Genomic DNA, 12,519 nt, shown 5'->3' on the forward strand with positions numbered 1-12,519 from the left:
AAAATGGAAGTCTCATTTTTATGCGTTCTCATCAAGTTTCTAAAAGCAAGAAGGACCTATTATATTACTAATCCACACTTCACACACCTGGTTCATCTTCTGTTTCTTTTGGTTAAGTATGGTATGATTAAACTACTTACTCTCTTTTGATCTCCAGGTATATTATTTATTAGTACATTCATTCATGTCCATGTTTTTTCTTAATCAGAGATTTTACTTATATATTTGATATAAATTTATGTTTTCGGTTTTAATGAGCTCCAAAGTGTTTTAATCCACCATGAGTTGATTTAAAGCTAATTTTCAATAAATTTCTTTAGTTTTTTAAGCAAACAAATAAATAAATCAATCTTCCCTCAATTTAAAATTCATTTATGATTTTTTAGAAAAAAAAAAGAACTTTTGAAAAAGTTAAAAAAGCTTAAATAAATTTTAAATTTTCAATAGGATTTTTATTTTTAGTATCTTATGATTTTTTGAATTGGGTATTAAAAAATATAATATTTAAGTTTAAATCTCGGAAAAATAACATATCTGTATTTCTCTTCTTATCACATTATATTATAAATCTATTATTATTATTTTTATGTATATATTAAGTATTGATTTAGTTTTCTGATGTGCATGAATATTTTTCTTTTATTTATTTTAGCTCGAAAGATGTTATATTCTCATTCTGTTTTAGCAAAGAACTGATATGTATATTATTTACACAAACTTTTTGTAAAAGGTTGCTGGGTTTTAATTTGAATGGAGGGTAAAAGGCTTATTTATCTCATTGGTGCTAAATGCATGTACTTGCCGGTGGCTCCTTCAAATTCACTGTTACACATTATGATGTTAATTCGGATATCGTAGTCGGTGTGGCTGTTTTCAGAGTTTCACTTTCGTCCTCCATAAATTATTGCTCTTCCATTTCAATCGAAGCCACAATCACAGACTTCTCATTAGCTGTCATTTGAAGTGTCAATATATGTATAATAGATAACTTTGTCAAGTGTCAACTGAACCACAAGCACTGCAATAATTTTTACTATTTATTTGCCAATCAAAGACATGCATAATAATAATACAGGAACCTCTTTCTTCTTATCTACTTTCTTCAACCCCACGTCAAATTTTTCTCCTTTCAGAAGTTAAAACCCATTTTAAGCCTCTTCTTCCTCTACTGGCGTACGTAGGTATGTAGGGCCTCTAACCTTTCCATTCATACATATGATTCAATAAGGTAAGTAAAAAAAAAAAGTTCTTCAATGGTTTTGGATCATTAGAAGGTAAAGTAAGGAATCTTTTTCTGTTTTGCTAGAAAGTTCCTTGTAACTTCTTCTGGTTTTCGTCCTTTTGCTTTTTCTATATATATACTCTTATAGTCTGGTTTCATCTTCAACACCTTTTTTTCTCCACTCAAGAACTTCTTCCAACCTTGCTTTCATATCCATTGCAACCAATTTAGTGTTTTGATACATAAAAATGGGAGTTGGAGATTACTTGTCTGATCTAATGGGCACTGGTAGTGGCAGCCGCGAACACAGCAACAATAACAGGAAGCAGTTGCAGACCGTAGAACTGAGGGTGACGATGGATTGTGATGGGTGTGTGCTCAAGGTTAAGAAAACTCTCTCTTCGTTAGATGGTAAGTAACGTTTTCCCTCAATTTTATTCTTACTCAGCTTCTATTATATGAAGGTGATGAAGGTAAAAAATGGTGTAAGTGCAGGAGTAGAATCGGTGGAGATAAACAGGAAACAGCAGAAAGTGACGGTAACCGGTTATGTGGAACCAAACAAGGTGCTAAAGAAGGCGAAGTCAACAGGGAAGAAGGCTGAGATATGGCCTTACGTGCCGTACAGCATGGTGGCGAATCCTTATACTGTTCAAGCTTATGACAAGAAGGCTCCTCCGGGTTACGTGAGGAGAGTGGAAAACTCTGCCACCATTGGAACAGTGACAAGTTATGGAGATCCATACACCACCATGTTCAGTGATGAAAACCCAAATGCATGTTCCATCATGTAGTAGACACTAGACACAGAGATTATGTTAAAAACAAGTGCTGTTTTACTGTTTTTCACACGGCACTGTATATTTTCAAGCTTTAAATATAGTTTGCTTTTAGTTTCAATGGTGTGTAGTAATGTGAAGAGACGTTGTTGTGATCCTTTGATTTTCTTAGGTATTTTGTTTCAGTGAATATACTGAACCGTACTTTGTGGTAGTTTTGCAGCGTGTTGTCTTGATTGACGTTGGTTGTTACTTGTTTAAGGAGGCAACCTTAGTTTTTTGCGGACATGTCTGACATGTTTTGAACAAATTTTATTTGACAAATTTTGATAAATAATTATTTTTGGTAAAAGCAATTCTTAAAATTGTTTGTCAAAAAATTATTTTCTTTCTAAAAAATATGAACTGTTTTTTTCTTTTTTTTTTTATTGATTTTGAATGAAAACAATTTTGTGAAATTGATTTAAAAATAATTTATGTTGAAACTTTCATTTAAAATGACTTCATTTATAATCCAAAGTGTTAACTGATTCTGGGTGAAACCATGAGAGTTGAGTAACTCCCTCTGGTTCATGAAAGCATGCACCTGTGTGGATATTCCAAAACTTGATGCACCGATCACCACTGCCTCCACTTGTAGCAAACAGATTCCCTTGGAAGGGACACCAAGCAAGGGCTTTACAGCTGATGTATGATCGTCAAGCCTGTGAAGCCACTGTGTTGTGGAATTAGATGATGCAGTGGCTCTATCTCAGATGTAAAGTAGATTATCATTTTCCCCATTGGCTAATTTTGAACCTGAACCAGACCACTTCAACCGACACACCTCTTGCTCATTATGGGTTTCAACAATATGTGATCTGATTCTTACATCATTTGTTGATAATTCTACCATCCATCCCTCTAGTTGTGAGTACGTGGTTATTCCATGCCAAAGATCCAACTCTTTGTCTGTATCCACCTCTCAAAGTTCTCAACTGCAAAAAGTGAATAACACTATTAGTAAAGTATAATAAATAAACAGTTTATTATAGAGCTCTTATAAGCCCAAGATATACCTGTCTATTTGAAGTTGTATCCCATAGTTGCACTTCAGAGTTGTTCAAACCAACTGCAATATGCAGTCCATCCGGAGCCCAGCTAACATATGTTTCGGTGCTTGAAAATGAACAGAAAGAGAGGAGAAAGACAGATTTGAATGGAAAACTATTTGAAGTGAGATTGAATATATATATAGTAGAAATGACAACAACTGGCTATTTTGATTTGCTTTTCAAACTAATCGTTATAAAGTGTATCGACAGCAACGGTTAGAATTGAAAAATTAAAATATTATCTATAAATGTTTACAAAATATAAATAATCATAATATATAATAATATAAATAAATATTTTCTTCAAACTTAAAAATAATTATATTATATTATTCATTAATCAAGATATTAAATTAAAAAAAAATACTCAACAATAATTATATATATATTTTATTTTTTTAATCAGAATATTAAATACAAAAAAAAAATTCATGAATGCTCGAACTAATTGGTATACATCACTGTGCAGATTAAAAATAAATAATGATATAAAATATAGTGAATTTTAAATTCAGTAAAAAACTTATTGTCAAAAAAAAGAGACAATTTATATAATAATAATAATAATCTATATAAATAAAAACTATAGTAAAAATGGATATAAATTATAACCAGAGAGTACGATAGTGTTACTAATTAGAACGATTTCAATAAAACATAATTATTAATTATTCTGAGATTAACATTTTAAAAATGATTAATTGTTATTTAGCTATTTTTAAGAAAATTATAAAATATTTTTTTAATATAAATATAAATAGTATTATTTGAATTTGTAAGTTTTTCAATATTTATTACAAGATTTACTTATTTTATGAAAAATTACATCACACAATTTCAAATAAAGTCATCTTAAACATCATTATAAACTTTAATAAACTATGTTAACACTCCAAAATTTATTAATCATTTGTCACATAAAATTTTAGTAAAATTATTAAATAGAATAAAAGAATACAAAGAACCAAGGACCACGTACCTATAATAAAAATAAAATTTGTACAACTATACCTTTTGGAATATCTTCCAATTATACATTCTAGACTCATAATGAAAAAAAAAATTGTAAATTTTAAATATTTGGAGTTGCAAGAAGAAGTTTACATGTAGTAGTGAAGAATAAGAAATGATAAAAAAGAAACCACTGAAGCAAGGTCATGAGAAAAAGCAATTATCCAAGAGAAAATTAGGATTATAAAGTTACATATTAAATGCGAATATGTTAAAGGAAACAGGTGCTAATGGGCAAATTGGGGAAGATGGTGATGGTGAAGATTTAGGTTCATAATATAATATATATATATATATATATATATATATATATATAAGTTAATGAAATTAAAATAGAGTTTTTGTCGATATTATACTTAGTGAAGTAATAAGAAAGTATGTTGAAATACTTGCATCCTATTGAAGAAAAATGATCAAGAGTTAACTATACTACTTATAAAATTATTATCCTTTCCTCTTAAGTCTTCTTAATTAACATTTATATATTGTCATAGAAGAGAAATTAGTCTTATGTTAGAAAGAACTCATTTGAAATCACATCACACTTACTTTTACATTAATATTTATTATACTTAATTGATACTGTGTTAGTATTACAGAATCAGACGATCTCAATAATCCTTTGTATTAATCCTTTTACTATTCCTCTACGATTGAGGGTGGGGTACTTGCAGACACTCTGACGCTCAAGTCAAATAGTGATTTGATATAAGATGTATGTTGTAAAGTGAGAAAAACATATCTTTATTTCTTCACTAGACCCTAATTTATATTAATCTCTTAACGAACCTGTTATTATTATTATTTACAAACCGTTTGTATTCGAAGATCAATTCTTTCCTTTTTAACTATACTCATTCATTTAAAAAATTTAAGGAACAAACTATTTTAAAATTTCAAACATAACAAATTTTAATATTAAGCCAAAGTTTTGGAAATAAAAAATAATTAACCCTAAAAAAAACAGTTTGTTGTATATAAGTAACACCTTTAGTATGAGAAGAGATTCTATAGGTTGTAGTTTTATGGGCCTTAAAAGTGGACCAGGCCCAATAAGAAATCATCAACCAACAAACCCATCTAAACCCCCTGCTTCCTCTCTACTGTGAACTATTTCTCGCTGACTCCGGCGAGATCCGTTTAACATATCCGGCGTCACTTTCCGTCATGGACTCGGAATCTGAAGTCTCCGAATCTGAACCGCACCCTCTCTCGAGCCAAACTGTGGACGCGTGTCATGACATGAATTCCCTTGAAGACCTCGCGAACCGCGGCGCGTGGCGTTCAGTCATCGACAAGGTCTCCCGCGCCCGCGCCCTGTCTCTCCTCCACAAGCCCCACGACCACCTCACCTACCTCGCCTTCAACGCCCTCGCATTCACAAAACTGCGTCGTTTCAACGAAGCCTCTGCGGAGCTCGATTCCCTCGAAGACCTCGACAGTTCCCACTACCGCTACGAAACCTACCCCAAAATCTACTCTAACCGGGTGGGATCGATGGTCCCTTTCTCCCTCCGGTGGCTCCACGCCCTAATTCCAATCAAATTAGGGCAGCGTCAGCAGGGAATGGATCGCTTCTACACACTCCTTGACTTCGTGCGCGGGAAGATTAGGGAAAAGGGGGAAAACAGCAACCTCGGTGTCTCCCTTAAACTGTGGCGAAAACGAGAGGTTTTTGTCGTGAATTGCATAATAGGGCACCATTTGAGTCAGAAAGAGTTTGGCGTGTGTTTGAGTTTGATGAAGGAGCTTCTCTCTCGCGATGATGGCTCGGACCCTTTGTTGGTTTCGCAGCTTGGGTATATGCAGTTGCAGATTGGGGACTTGGAGGGTGCGAAAGTTTCTTTTTTGAAGGTGGAGAGTGAGGGAGAGAATAATGGGTCCTTGAGCGAGGTTGAGTTTAAGAACCTTGTGAATAGGAACAAGGCGTTGGTGTATTTGGTTGGTAAGGATTATGTGTCGGCGGTGAGGGAGTACGAGGAGTGCATTGAGAGGGACAGCGCGGATGTCGTGGCTGTTAATAACAAGGCTCTGTGTTTGATGTATCTTAGGGACTTGTCGGATTCTATTAAGGTGTTGGAGAGTGCACTTGAGAGAGTTCCCACGGTGGCTCTCAATGAGACGCTTGTTGTCAATTTGTGTAGTATGTATGAATTAGCGTATGTTAATCACTCTGATATTAAGAGAACGCTTAGTAATTGGATTGCTCGTGTTGCACCTGATGATTTTGATGCATCTTGTACTCGTACATGAGGTAAGTAGCTACTTTCCTTTTTTCACTTTGCTTTTTTGTATTCTTCTAATGTATCATCGATCTGTTTTTTTTCTTTTCATTGTACAAAACTTAAATACACTTTCACTGGTGTTTAGGTGCAATCTTCATTATAATTGGAGTTATGTTTCGGTAATTTTTGTTGACATTTGATGCAAACTTTTATTATACGAATTATCGAGCCAAAACTCTAGTTCTGATTGGAGAATAGTACCAATAGTATCTACGAAACAACATCTAAGTTCTCTGCTGTTTAGTTTATAGGATGCAATGCTAGATGCTACATTTCTTTGTTTGCATACCTTTCAACAATTTCTTTGGCCTGTCTCTGTGTGTCTTGTTGATGGACAATGTCATAGTTAGGCTGTCAGTCTGTATGCAGCAAAGGCTTCTACAATGTCATAGTTAGGGAGGATATTTTTAGTGCCGTTTTGAAGGCTGCAAGATTCTTCATTCTTACTCTATGAGTGGAAGATAATTGTAATAGAAAGAACAGTAATTGCCAGAGAAATCAATTTAAAGATTTATTTTTTAATACATTTAGAGGAAATCTTCTAATATCTGGTTGATCTATTTATATGCAGAATTAATGGAGATGTGGTGTGTTTGTTTAAAATACCTTGAAATGCCACTCGCTTTGCATGACGAAGGAAGAACCACTGGTAATTGCTGCTCAACCATTGGACAGTGATTTCATCCCTGCTGGTCATGCCATGGGACATCCAATATGTTGCCTGGTGAATAGGTACAAATATGGACCAAAGTAATTAGGTCTGTCGGGTTCACATCTTGTTCAGCTGTATGCTTTCCTAACCTGACAGCGTCAAAATTCTATACATATGAGAGACTAATGATTATAACAAAACTCTTGCATTACATTCATTCAATTCATCAAGGTCACTGTATTGTTGTAGTGTTGGTTTCTTCATGACATAATCCTTCCTGCCCCTAAAAGGAAGAGCTCTGTATTTTAGTTTTGGTTATCCCTGTTGAATCTACTTCAAGTCTGCAGATTGATATTTTCATATGGCTTTTATTTCCTCATCGGACCTCCCTGCTTTTTATTGAATATGATTGGTAGAAAATGAGATAAAAATGTAATCCCAAATTCTTGTGCAATTGACGTGTGTTCTCATTTGATTATGTTACATTTTAAGACTATTTATTTTATATATATATATATATATATATATATATATATATATATATCTATATCACAACACTTAAAGAATGCATTTGGTCATGTGGGATGGGTCGATTAGAGTTGTTTATGTTAAAGTAAAAATGGTATTAGCTTGGATTAGAGATAGCAGAAAGGTACTTGTCCCTCACAAAATCGTCAGACAGTTTGAAATTCTATTGGAAGAGTACACGAAATGTCTGATTAATATTACTGCCTTTGTGAAAGATGCTGATAAAAAAAAACAGCCTTTGTATGCGACAGAAAGGTAATGATGAAGTGGTGAAATGGAAAATACAATTTGAATGCTTCTGAAGGAAATCAAGATAGAGGGATGAAGTTATAGTTATTACTGAAGGGAAGAAGATGGCATATACATGGATAAAGCTAGTTGTAACTCTTTTTTAGAAGGGTTAGAGTATCTTAGTACTTTATTTTATTATTTTTTGCATATAAAAAAATAAAAATTATTTTTTAATAATTTTCTTTTACAACATGAGATGACTCTCTTAAGTGATTATCTATTTTTGCATTTAAGTGACTATCTATTTTTGTATTTACTCATTTTTTTATATTCTAAAATCACTTAAATATGACATTTTATGGTGTAAAATAAAATTATCAAAATTTAGTAGTTAAAATTTCATTGTTCATAAAAAAAAAGAACATATATAAGCAAGAGAAATTAGTGGATTTACGATATTATTAAATGTCATGGGTCATCATTCCCGAATATATAACCTATAGAACGTAAATTTATCTTGATGAAACTTATCGAAGGGAAATGCTCTAATATTCCAAATGGCGGACTATAACTGTGCATCCTTTTCACTCGCAACACGATCGGCGAAAAAAAATGGAAGCGAAGAACGTGCTGAATTCGGTTTGATTGTCATTGAATTGATCAAGAATCCTGAATCTTGGATTTCTGGTTGATAAAAAATTATGATCCTCCAGTGTATCTGAATCTCATATCTCTCAACCCGCTATTATCAAACTAGTAATTGAAGTATGGTTGTACTAGGAAAAAGAAAATAACTATTGTACTTTTCCTTCACCAAGTGATTTCGAACTAAACATGACCCATAGATTAAAACAGTCATTTGTTTCGAAATAGTTACTGTTCTTCTCAAGCTAGAAACGAGAACATAAGAAATCAACAATATTTGCACGCTGAGTGGATACTTCTTATTTATTAGGCAGATAGGCACATTCTGAGATTATCTATCTTTCAAAAGAAAAAAACTTTTCTTTTAAAGAAGTGATTTTTTTAAAATAAGTAATATTATCGTTCACCGACTTTTTCCTTAAAAAAAACCCTGCCACCTACTACAATTTATTTATATTTTGAGGTTTTCCCTATCTGTTGATGAGGTTGAAATAGATATTGTCAACCTACATAAACAAGAAAGTATTTTCTTAAGTATACAGACAAGGACTTGAAGAAAAAAGACATGCTTCTCTGAGCTCTGCTTCTTAATGCACTAAGTTAAGTCAACTCTATTTCTCTAACCCCATTTTCCTTTCCTCTGCCTCTTCTTACTTAAATACTTTCATTCTTTACTTGGTGTTTGAACGTTGCGTAGATTCTTCTCATTTACCTATCCAACTGCACTTATGATTTCCATGGCTAATGCGCTTCATAACGCTGCCATGACTTGTGGTTTTCCATCCCTATCCACTCTTAGGTTACTTCAATATCCTTGAGTCGTTATTCTTCAGCATCGCCTGTTGCTAATGCTTTTATTGCCTTTGTAGAGCCATGCATAAAGGAAAACACATTGAGTTGAAAAGAATGGCTGTGCCGATTAAGGCAAAGTCTAATAGCGATTTTGATGACTCGGGCGTTGATATTTCTTTAAGTCACAGAGTTGATGCTGTGAAACTTTCCAAAACTCTAGCCATATGTGATCACGCCACTGCTCTTTCACAATCTGGAGTTCCTGTTATTCGCTTGTTTTTTGGAGAATCTGATTTTGACACTCCTGCTGTGATAGCTGAGGTGATTTCTCTGTAAATTTCACTCTGTTAAGTTGATAATATAAGTGTTTATTCTTCTTCGGTTTTTGTCCCTTTTCTCTTTTTGTATGTGTTGTAAATTCATGATCATGAGATGAGATGTATGGGAATGATAGGCTGGGATGAATGCAATTCGTGACGGTTATACCAGATATACCCCCAATGCTGGCACGTTAGAATTGCGCCAAGCAATATGTCACAAGCTAAAAGGTTACTTCAGAATTCAGATATTTGCGTGTTTGTGTGTTTTATTTATGATTATATTGGGTGAGGTTGGAAGTTTGACAATGTGACAGAACTGTTTCTGCAGAAGAGAATGGAATTATACATTCTCCTGATCAGATTGTTGTCAGTAATGGAGCCAAGCAAAGTATTGTTCAAGCAGTGCTCGCAGTTTGTTCCCCAGGAGACGAGGTTTGAAACAGCTATATACTTACCACAAACATATAGAATTGGTTATGCTACTGAGTCATTTTAGAGTCAAAGAAAATTGTCTAATGCATTTAAAATATGGGAACAAAATTGACTTAAACAGCATACGAAGCTTCAGAAGTGCTCTTCTTTTGAGGACTTATTCTTATATTGTGAGCATATTTGCAACTTGTGTTAATATCATTCTGTAATAAGTCTGAACTTATTGACATGGCTTCTTTTGTTCAACTTATTCTGCAACTAGACATTCATTTCCTTATTCTAGAATATTTTTATCTTCCATGTTGTATTTCTCCGTTTTTCTAACTCGATATGATTGTCATATATTCCAGGTCCCGCAAACCTTTTTCTCACCATTATGAAAATTAAAATCTGTCCATTTTGTGCACGTGTTTCCATTTATAAAATTGCTTCTATTGTGGTTTTAGAAGACTTACATATATGTTATCCTTTTGCAAACTGTGGAGGCTTTCATTCACCTTGTGTTGTGAAGAATGTTTCAGGTTATTATTCCAGCTCCATTCTATGTGAGTTACCCAGAAATGGCACGACTGGCTCATGCAACACCAGTGATTCTTCCAACCCACATACTGAATGATTTTCTTTTGGACCCGAAACTGCTAGAAGACAACCTTACAGAAAGATCCAGATTGCTTATTCTTTGTTCACCGTGTAACCCAACAGGGTCTGTCTATCCTGAGAAATTACTTGAAGAGATAGCCCAAATTGTAGCAAAGCACCCCAGGCTTCTGGTGCAGACATCCATCCATGATACTTGAATGTTTTCTCCTCAACTATAGCTCCTTACAGATCTCTATGGCTGTTGTATTCAGGTTCTTTCTGATGAAAATTATGAGCACATAATTTATGCACCGGCAACTCATACAAGCTTTGCATCTTTACCTGGAATGCGGGACAGGACTCTAACTGTGAATGGACTTTCCAAGGTTTTTCAGTGATGATATGTGCTCTTACTGATGGAGTGTAAATTCTAATTACTATAGATTTTCTTTTGAGCATGTTGTTGTTTGTGTTGTTCATCCCTTGTTTTCGTTTTCTACTCGGTGCAAATTCTGTATTATTTGAATGTTCGTAGATTATGACAATGTAGAATGCTTCAGATCTGAATTATGATGCTTTCCAACTGTCTTATTGTAGACATTTGCAATGACTGGTTGGCGGCTTGGGTATATTGCTGGTCCAAAACATTTTGTTGCAGCATGTGGAAAGATTCAAAGCCAGGCATGCATGCTGTATTTTTCATTTCCATTTGATGAATTATGTACAACCAAATATGAAACTTTTCTTGATTTCCTTTTGCTCCAAGACATCTAACAGATATTCAATGAGAAAATAAAAAAATATTATATGTTTTAATGAAATTGTACAGAACAATGAAAGTTGCTGTTTAGTACTCTCAAATGATCCAAGTCAAAGTCCCTACTCTTCTACCCTGTTCCCCTGTTTATCCTTTTTCCTTTTCTAACTAAGTTTTGGGGATATGTAACACATTTTATGGAGCACAGTTTACTTCAGGAGCAAGTAGTATATCTCAGAAAGCTGCAGTTGCTGCATTAGGATTAGGCTATGCAGGAGGAGAAGCTGTTTCTACCATGGTAAAAGCTTACAGGGAAAGAAGGGATTTCTTGGTTGAAAGCTTTCGAGACATGGATGGAGCGAGAATATGTGAACCACAGGTGTGAAAGGTGTTTGATTATCATCCTCTCTATTGTTAGTTTCTCCTTTCCTTGAAAAATGTATTATTCTTTTCACTTTCAGGGGGGATTCTATGTATTCATTGATTTGAGCTCTTATTATGGAAGACAAGCTGAAGGGTTCGGTTTAATCGAAAATTCTGACTCCCTCTGTCGCTATCTGCTGGAAAAGGGCCAGGTATTCTCATTTAATGGTCTTCAAGATTTTACTGATACACTAAGCGTATTAAGTTCAAACTTAATACACATAATAATGGCCTAAGTCGTAACTTAATGTTTTGACTCATTACAGGTTGCTTTGGTTCCAGGGAGTGCATTTGGAGATGATTCTTGCATCCGCATCTCTTTTGCAGAATCCCTTTCTACTTTAAGCACAGCAGTGGACAGAATTAAGAATGCACTCATCTCTCTAAGCTCTTAAAAATACATTCAGTTTTTCATTTATTTCTAAACAAAAGATTTACAGAAAGTTTGAGATTAATTTAGGAGAATAATGGGTCCTGGTTGATTCCTGTGTTGTACATGAGGTTGTTACTCTTTTTTTTCTTGTTTCTTTCTGCTAGAAATTACAAAGTGAAGTAATGACGAAAATCTTGAATATTGATTTTCTGGGTGATGTAAAATTATTATCGTTGATCACAATCATCGTATCTGAATCTCATCTCTACCTGCCATTCTCTAACTATTCGCTCAAGTATACTTTTTGTGTCAAGTTATAAAACATTCTTTTGCTAGACATTATTTTGAAACAGCGTCACTCACTTCCAACTTAATTCTGTTCTTCTCTTAAGCCCA

At 33.9% G+C, this 12,519-nt stretch overlaps 3 protein-coding genes across 3 annotated transcripts; all 3 read left to right on the forward strand.

Annotated features, from left to right (window-relative positions):
* Positions 1 to 1,245: 1,245 nt before the first annotated feature.
* LOC114162481 (heavy metal-associated isoprenylated plant protein 23-like) lies at positions 1,246 to 2,215 on the forward strand. The gene is made up of 2 exons (XM_028046397.1): positions 1,246 to 1,633; positions 1,718 to 2,215. The coding sequence occupies exons 1-2, from the start codon at positions 1,471 to 1,473 to the stop codon at positions 2,014 to 2,016; spliced, it is 462 nt and encodes a 153-aa protein (XP_027902198.1). The 5' UTR covers positions 1,246 to 1,470; the 3' UTR covers positions 2,017 to 2,215.
* A 2,990-nt stretch (positions 2,216 to 5,205) lies between these two features.
* On the forward strand, positions 5,206 to 7,479 carry LOC114195142 (trafficking protein particle complex subunit 12). Its single transcript, XM_028085534.1, has 2 exons — positions 5,206 to 6,360; positions 6,963 to 7,479. Exon 1 carries the CDS (start codon positions 5,274 to 5,276, stop codon positions 6,357 to 6,359), a length of 1,086 nt encoding a protein of 361 aa, XP_027941335.1. The 5' UTR covers positions 5,206 to 5,273; the 3' UTR covers position 6,360; positions 6,963 to 7,479.
* Positions 7,480 to 8,978: 1,499 nt separating this feature from the next.
* On the forward strand, positions 8,979 to 12,385 carry LOC114194144 (bifunctional aspartate aminotransferase and glutamate/aspartate-prephenate aminotransferase-like). The gene is made up of 10 exons (XM_028084227.1): positions 8,979 to 9,246; positions 9,317 to 9,560; positions 9,694 to 9,787; positions 9,888 to 9,991; positions 10,513 to 10,761; positions 10,843 to 10,956; positions 11,168 to 11,251; positions 11,536 to 11,706; positions 11,789 to 11,902; positions 12,017 to 12,385. The coding sequence occupies exons 1-10, from the start codon at positions 9,176 to 9,178 to the stop codon at positions 12,143 to 12,145; spliced, it is 1,374 nt and encodes a 457-aa protein (XP_027940028.1). The 5' UTR covers positions 8,979 to 9,175; the 3' UTR covers positions 12,146 to 12,385.
* Positions 12,386 to 12,519: the final 134 nt, after the last annotated feature.

Source organism: Vigna unguiculata, chromosome 1, assembly GCF_004118075.2.
Source record: "Vigna unguiculata cultivar IT97K-499-35 chromosome 1, ASM411807v1, whole genome shotgun sequence".
Classification (NCBI taxonomy): Eukaryota; Viridiplantae; Streptophyta; class Magnoliopsida; order Fabales; family Fabaceae; genus Vigna; species Vigna unguiculata.